The sequence below is a fragment of the Orycteropus afer genome, unplaced genomic scaffold (genome assembly GCF_000298275.1).
Source record: "Orycteropus afer afer isolate SDZICR_OR568_19922 unplaced genomic scaffold, OryAfe1.0 scaffold00016, whole genome shotgun sequence".
In the NCBI taxonomy this organism is placed as follows: Eukaryota; Metazoa; Chordata; class Mammalia; order Tubulidentata; family Orycteropodidae; genus Orycteropus; species Orycteropus afer.
Window position 1 is genome coordinate 16,746,045 of NW_006921603.1, and position 8,267 is coordinate 16,754,311.

The window sequence follows — 8,267 nt, forward strand, 5'->3', positions numbered from 1 at the left end:
CAGGGGTCCAGGATTATCTTCTGTGTCTGTGTTAATTGGTTTCCCTTTTCTTTGTTGAAGAGGGTCTGTGCAGTCTTTCTGCCTAGTCGGCCATCTTGCTGGATCCTTCCCTGGTCATACTCTTAAGTGCCCTCTGACTGACCTGAGGGACTCATCCTCTGGCACTATATCAGACAGTGTTTCAGGGTGATTCATCAAGTTTTCCAGTAATATATCAGACAATGTTTCACTGCTATTCATGAAGTCTTCACTGGCTAGTTCTTTGAGAAGTGGATGGCCCCTTCCTTCTTCTGAGTCTTAGTCTGGAAGCTCTGCTGAAACCTGTCCACATGCATATGTCCAAGAGGAAGTTAGTGAAATTCATGTTGCCTCAAACATCAGAACTCAGGTAAATGGGCATAAATTATAAATACGTAAATCTCAACTCTATACAAAAAAAGTACATACACCTGTAATGGTTGCATGTGTAATCTAGTGGTGCCATCACGAGGTACTTGAGCACAAGCTTCCAGTTCTGAGATGCACATAGGACAAGATAGCCTGTAAAGCTCCTTCTGAGGCTTCTTTACCCTTACGGTCCTCATATTCACTCAGTGCTTTAGGACAAGATGTCACAGGATGTGTTTGCTACACTGTCTGATGTTGATACTTATATCCTATCCTTCTTTAATCACCCATAGTTTTTGCAGCAATAGGTTAGGAAATGTAGCACTTCTCCGACAGGTGTGGAGAGGCGAGGGTGTTGAACTATGAGGCAAAACCCAGTAAGTGAGTGGCTGCTCTTCCGAGGTTGGAAGAGCAGGGTTGTCAATGAGGGCAGCAAGAAAGTATTAACCAACATAGTCAAATGACTCTAACCTAAATAACTAGGGACATCTGTGTCTGAGGAGGCCAAGTGCCCCATCACTGAAACATGGGCTCTTTCCCCACCAAAGGTAACTAAAAAGGATCTAGAACCAACCAGATTGGACCGTGACAACCATTCTGTATGTTGTGGACGATCAATGGGGGAGCCACATCAGTGCAGAGGTAATGATGGGCGTCTGCCGTCAGTCGGAAGTAGCCATCTACCAGAGACACAAAGGACAAGGCTTCCTCATGAGAAGAGAGCTTCAGTTCCTGGTGAGAGAGAAGAAATTTTCACAGTTACATACTAGCTGACTTTATGGGGAGGTAAAGAGTGAGATGATATTTAGATCAGAATGAAGAACACATGACCCCAAAGGGAACTCCTTGTTGTTAATAATTATACCACCTTACTTTGACATAGAACTTGTAGAGTTCAACACACTTTCCCATCTATTATATCAAAACTATTGGATGGAAGTGGGGCATGGCAATGGCAGGGAGAACTGTGGAGAAACTGCCACACAGGTCCAGAAAGGAGAAAAGGAAACCTGAATTAAAGTGGCAGAGGCATAAAAGGTGAAGTGAGAGCAATGGAGAGTATGCAAGTTGTACCCGGATGTAGGCACCAAGCAATGACTGACTGGGTCAGCATTATCTCTGCCACTGCTTCTCCTCCTCTGCCTGCACCTCAAGAGTTGGCCATGTTGAAGAGCCAGCTCATGGAAATACCAACCTCTCCCCTCACTAGAGTCCCTGGGGATGATAACGCCTGAGAAACGAAAGCAGCACCAGGCAAAAGGCATAGGCTGGAACCAGACAGAATTAGGGAAGTGCCTGCCATTTTCTCACTGTGTGACCCTAGACAAGTTTCTATACCTCCTGAAGAGTCTGATTCCCTATTTGAAATAGGCACAATGTTCTGCACCTAGGGTTCTTGTGAGAATTAAATGAGTTAATAAAGGTACAGCATATAACACAAGGCCCAATATCTGTAACACGTTTGATAAACAGCACTTATTTTTTTTCCTCCCTCCATTTTATACCTTTTCATTCACCTGAGCTTTTCTCTTTCTCCTTTCAATTTTTCATTACTCTTTTATGATAAAATTAAGACATGCTGTTGTGGTTATGTTTGTGTGTCAACTTGGCTGGGCCTGGTTGAGTGGCTGGGCAGCTGGTTGTAGTTATTTCCCATATGAGACTGGCAATCAATTCCATGGTGGGATCTACCACAAGCAGCTGAGTAGCTGCTTTGGGTATGTGGTCTGGTTTCCATATATAAGCAGCAGCTTTGGGAATAGTCTCTAGCTTATGGCATGCTTGCACCCTGCATGTAGCTGTGTCATTGTTCAGTAGCCTGCCATGCTCTGCTGACCTTGGGAATTACAATGGACTTAAATTAATGGCATGCCATGTGGTTTGGTAACATCGGGACTGTGCCATTTTGTCGACTTTCGGCTTGTTAGCTTCAGCAGCCAGAAGCTGCCTGAGTGAAGAGATGCCTCTAGCTCTAGTGGGCCAAGAGCAAGAGACAGAGCTAAAGCCCAAGGTTGAGGGGCTTTCACACAGCCCCTAGAGCCTGGCACTTTGAACTCGGACTACTAGCCTCCCAAACTGTAACAGAATAAACTCTTGTTTGTTCAAGCCATACCATTTGTGGTATATTCTTGTCAGAGAGCAGCAAAAGGTAACCAGAACACATGCTTATTGTTTAAAAAATAAAAAAAACAACTTGGGGAAAACATTAAAATCATTCATAAGCCCATCATAAATAAATGTCATCACATAACAGCATGGAAGAATGCCGGTATTTGATTATTTTTCTATGAGCATGTGTATGTGTGTGCATACCTTTAAAATTTTTTAACAAAATTGGTGTCCTCCTATAAATAAAACTTTATATTTCGTTTTTTCCCCCCCATTTGCCAAAGTATTTTTCCAAATCACTGTAAGTTTGGCAATTTGGCTGTATAACCTTCTACTGCACAGATGAATTGTGATTTGCTGTCCCAGTCTCCTATTCCTACACATTTGGGTTATTTTCATATTTTGATACTGGACTGAATATTCTAATTCATCAGCCTCTGCCTACAATTCTCCTTGTTTCTGGAAAATAACCCCCTAGATTCCTGAATGGAGGGTCATAGATATTTACAAAGTTCTTAATACATGCCACCAAGCTGTTTTCTAACAGATTATGACAAACAGACAGATATTCTAGGTGGAAGACAGTGACCGTCAGTTCTAAAGTACATCCCTAGACTCTTTTCCAGCAGCGAGTATTATAATTTTGATGTACTATTTGCCAAATTTTAGGCAAAACTTGGTACTTTGTTAGTGTTGACTGCTCTGCTTTGTGAGGGTGTCTCTGTCTCTCCATCTTGCGCTCTCTACTTTTTGGCCACAATTTCCCCTGACACAAACATGTTTATTTTGGCAGAGTTCCCACTTCCCCTGCCAAGGCGGCCTGCCTGTCTAGATTATGTCCTCAAGTGATACCAAAAAAAGGAAGTGAGACTGAACACTTCTTCCTCTGTCCGAGAGTCACTGGGTGTGACTGACACCATGGCCAGGATGGTCACTGTGGCCAGTCACTGACTGGACAGTCTGCTTGAGTGCGAAGTGGGGTTTCCCACCAACTTGACCCCACAAGCCCCCCCCAAAATCAGCAGAGAGACCTCGCAGAAGGCCTTGGGGAAAAACACTGACATTCGTTGATTTGCTTTTCTTTCTAATTCACTAACTTTTGTAAGTTAAATACTGATGATACAATATCTTCTGGAGGGGAGCACAACCCAAGGCTGATTCACATTTGCAAGACCAAAGAAAGGCATGAGATTGTACCGGTGCAACTCAAAAACCAGTGTTGATAATGCCTCACCAAGAGGGTCTTTTTGGCCTAAATAAGACAATCATCAGATTTTCTTTCTGGGACAGGAACTCTGAGAAGGCTGTGTTGTATAACCATCCTCAGTAATGTTTCCCTTTTGTCATTAGACCCCGGGTAAGTAGCTTCTAGAGCAAACCCACCATGTTTTTGTTGTCCTGTTTATTAATGCTGACCACAGACTCCTTTATCACAATGTGAGTGATTTCAGGAAAGTAAGAAAAATTGTTCCATTCTTCCCGGATTTTGTTTTTTTCCTCATCCTTCTTATGTTTATTTTCCAGTTTTTTCCGCTTCAGTTTATTTTTTTCCTTTTCAACAGGAAGAACCTGGTAAGAGGCAAAAATGTAACAGAGATAAATTGACTCCCATTTTCTATTGGTAAAGGGTCAGTCAATGATTGTGACACCAATGCAGGGCCTAGGTCCAAGACAAAGAAAGCCAGTGTGCCTGGACTTCCAGAGGAATTGGGGGAGTTGGTAACTGACAACAAGAAACCTTAATGAGAACAGGACTAAGCTCTTTACATAATATACCATATGCATATAAACTCAGGGAAATTACTGACCACTAGACATGAATCTAAGGTGCTCTCGTGGTGTAGCATCTAAGGCATTTGACTGCTAACCAGAAGGTTGGCAGTGCAAACCCACCAGCCACTTCACGGAAGGAAGACTGGGCAATCTACTTCTGTAAAGATTTACTGCCTCGGAAACCCACAGGGGGTCACTATGAGTCAGAATCGACTCAATGGCAGTGAGTTTGGTTTGGTTTTGGCTAGATTTGAAACCACACCTGGGTCCTCTCACTTCCAGACCAATATACTTGTCTCAACACAGATAAAAGAACACGTTCTTCCCAATCGTGACTGGACAGAACATGGGCTTTCTCAATTTGTAATCTATCACGAAATTTCTTGACTTTATAACAATACTCAGGCTGGAATGTTCGAGAGAAGATATGAATCCAAAGCTTGAACAATCCAAAGAGTCATATTTATCAACAAAATTTTCAACATTTTGTGTAACATGAGAACTGGAAACTAGAGATCTGGGTTACGACCCTTGTCTCTGCCAATTACTTACCATGTTAGGTCATCTTTTTGAGCCTCCAGTTTCCCATTCTGGAGAGAACAGAGATCCTGCCTCCTGACAAGGTTCTTTAAGGATTAAATATTTATTAACATAGGGCTCAGTACATGGAAGCACTTAATAAGTGTTGCAAGGTACTATCGAGTTAGTTTCAATTCATAGTGGCCCTATGTATAACAGAATGAAAAACTTCCTGGTCCTATGCCATCCTCACAATCAATACTATGATTGAGCCCATCATTGTAGCTACCTTGTCGATCCATTTTGTTGAGACACTGTTATTTTAGCATGAGAATAAAACAGGAGGAGGAAGTGATTCTCACATTTAATACTATTTAAAATAATAACAGTAGCTTTAATAAGGAGCTCTGGTGGTGCAGTATCTAAGGCATTTGACTGCTAACCAGAAGGTTGGTGGTTCAAACCCACCAGCCACCAGCCACTCTGCAGAAAGAAGACAGGGCAATCTACTTCCGTAAAGATATACCAGCTTGGAAACCCAAAGGGGTTTGCTGTGAGTTGGAATCAATGTCAGTGAACTTGAGCTTTAATAGTTTGTTGCTTATTATATGCCAATCTCTGCTAAATGTCATTTAATTCTCCCAACAACCCTGTGAGGGGGATACTTTATCTCCAAGTAACAGATGAGTCATATGCAGCTGATATAGGTACAGTAAGCTTCTAAAGGATATATAACTATAGGCAGTAGAGCTAGAATTGGAGCAAAGCCTATATAGGCTTAAAGTCCATGCTCTTAAATGGCTATGCACTGTTGCCTCATCCAACAAACACCTCAAGAAAGAAGCTTCATAATGCAAAATCGATTACCATATTCATGGGACTTTGCGGTAAAGTAAATTACTTAGTGTGGCTTTTCTACCCATAAGTCTTTGTAAACTCCAAGGTGGGAATTGCTATGAGCAACTGAGGAGCTCCTGATTGCTAAAGTTGTCCACCTGGAGTATTTCTGTTGGGAGTGGCACAAAACAATGTTCTGGAAGGTTCCCAATCTCTCTCAGGTGCTTAGAGTTCTGATGCTATGATTGGCTACTTTGACCACTCTGCCGGGCTCAAAAGGAAGCCTCCTAGAGGCAAAACTCTGACTGCTAGTTGAGGAAGACGTGCTGCTGAAAGAAACATGTGCTCCTGAAAGAGACACGTACTGCTGGGAAAGAGACACAAGAGACACGCATTGCTGAGTAAGACATGGAGGGACATGCACTGCTGGGGGAGAGACTGTGAGAGACTTGGCTGAGAGACGGTGGGCTGGGAGAGAGACTGAGCGTTTTTCCTGAACTAGAAAAACCTCAAGTAGCCTGGTGCTTCCCTAATAAACTCCATAATCTGTGAGTTCTGTGTGGCCATTGGGTTATCAAACCCAGGAGAGAGGTGGTGGGTGCTTTGGGAGGAACGGCTGGGGAAAGGGCTGGAGCGAGGCGGCATGTCTGGCCTTGCAGGAATAGGCCTTGGGCTATTGATGGTGATTCTGTCTTCCTCTTGTGGGATTAGAGGAGGTCAGAATATGTGGCCTCCTTGTCCTTTTTGCAGACCTAAATTCAATTTCTGTCCCATCACTTACTAGGTAGGACCTTGAGCAAATTATTTGTTATTTTTGTGCCTCTTTGTGCTCACCTGTAAAACAGGGATACTAGCAGTATTTCCCTCAAAGGGTTGTTCCCTGAGAAATAACTGAGTTAATACATGGCTGAGAAAAGCCATCTGGCACATGGTATAAATACTCAGTAAACATTTGCTACATAGTCTACCTGCTATTATTCTTATATTTCTCTATTTCCCAACAGAATTCATTATGTATTTATTTAGAGATTGTGCTACATGGATACAATAAAGAACTAAGTTTAGGGGGTGATAGAATTGAAAGACAGTAACTCCAACAGGATAAACAAACTACACTGTGTAACAAAGATGTTCTATTCTCACTGGTCTCCCATAGCTACTTACATTTGGTTTCTGCCTCCACTGGATTCCAATATTTCCAGTTACCATCACTTCATAGTAGACAATGCTTCCACTGTCACTTGAATTAAATCGATTCATTTCATTTTCTGATGAAATCAGTAACATGGAGGTCTCAAATATTTCAGCACCATAATGTTTTGTCAAAGTTTCCAAGGTAGCCAGGTATTTCACCTTCAGGTCGTGTGTGGACACGCTACTGTCACAAATGGTCTTGTTGTTAAATTCCTTTAGGAAATCCTTGAAAACATTATTTATTCGCAGCCTGGTGAGAAGATTCCTCTGCCTGATGGATTTATTTAATGTTTCCGGAATATATCGCTTGTAGCTAAAAGAAAGTAGGAAAACATCTGTTTTTCATGTATAGATTAGCTGAGGACAGTTTAGAAAAAAATCTGTATCTATAAATCTTTCTTACATCATCTGGTGTCAAGTGAAAAAAGAAAATCTCCTCCTAGAGAGTCTTCCTAGAATAAGTGTAGAGGATGACAATCATTAAGAGATGGGTATAAAGAGGGACTGAGAGAGAAAAGAAAAGTACATATTCCACCAAAACCAAAACCAAACTCACTGCCTTTGAGTCGGATCCAACTCATAGCGACCCCTCCCTTGGGTTTCCAAGGCAATATCATTACAGAAGCAAATTGCCCAACCTTCCTTCCGAGGAGTGGCTGGTGGGTTTGAACCGCCAGCCTTCTGGTTAGCAGTCAAATGCCTTAGGCACTACGCCACCAGGGCTCCCCCTTTAGCCCTAGGGTCGGGGGAAATAAGAGTGTTTTCTGTAGTTTGTTGGGTGCCAGTGATTCCATCACGACTCCCAGTGACCGCAGGTGACAGAAGGGAACGCCCCATAGGGTGGAGGCTGTCATCTTTTGTCCTGTGGACCCACTGGGTGGGTTCAAACTGCCAAACTTTGGTCAGCAGCAAAGCACTCAACCACTGAGCCACTGGGGCTCTTTCCTTGGTAAGAGATGACAGAACAGACAAGGCACGAGGGAGGGGTGGCGCCAGGGCCAGCTCAGGCTCACGTCACGGCGCTGCCACCATCAGCTGACGACAGGCTGCTGAGCCAGTCACAGGACTGGCCTCTCGGTGAAGCAGGGCAGTGACTGTGTCAGCTCCAGGAATGGACAGAAGGGACGGTGAGACGATGCATGGAGAGCGCCCCGCCCTGGCCAGCCTTGGCACGCAGACAAGCTCGTGGATGTCACCGGCGTGGCAGAGTTTAGCGGGCTTCTTTGTCGTGGGCTGTTCAGGGATGTAGACATCCCTGCAGCTGTGGACGTGGCCCTGTGGGACACAGCAGAGCATGTGGTGGCTGGACGGTGTCCCCTGGCCCATGTCATCCCTGTGTTGGCCCCTCAGCCCAGCGTGCTGGGCCTCCGTGCACACAGACTGGGACATTGGCCAGATGCTCGCCGGTTCCCTCTCTGACGGCCAGGTTCCACTCACCAGCTCTCCCT

The 8,267-nt window shown here is 43.9% G+C and overlaps 1 protein-coding gene across 1 annotated transcript in view; it reads right to left on the reverse strand.

Annotated features, from left to right (window-relative positions):
- JAK1 (Janus kinase 1) overlaps positions 1-8,267 on the reverse strand; it is a 78,380-nt gene that overhangs the window by 52,937 nt on the left and 17,176 nt on the right. The window contains exons 5-7 of the mRNA XM_042783346.1: positions 6,790-7,132; positions 3,880-4,065; positions 962-1,119 (exon numbers count right to left, since the gene is read on the reverse strand). Of these exons, the coding sequence (XP_042639280.1) occupies positions 962-1,119; positions 3,880-4,065; positions 6,790-7,132 (687 nt within the window). The remainder of the gene's footprint in view (positions 1-961; positions 1,120-3,879; positions 4,066-6,789; positions 7,133-8,267) is intronic.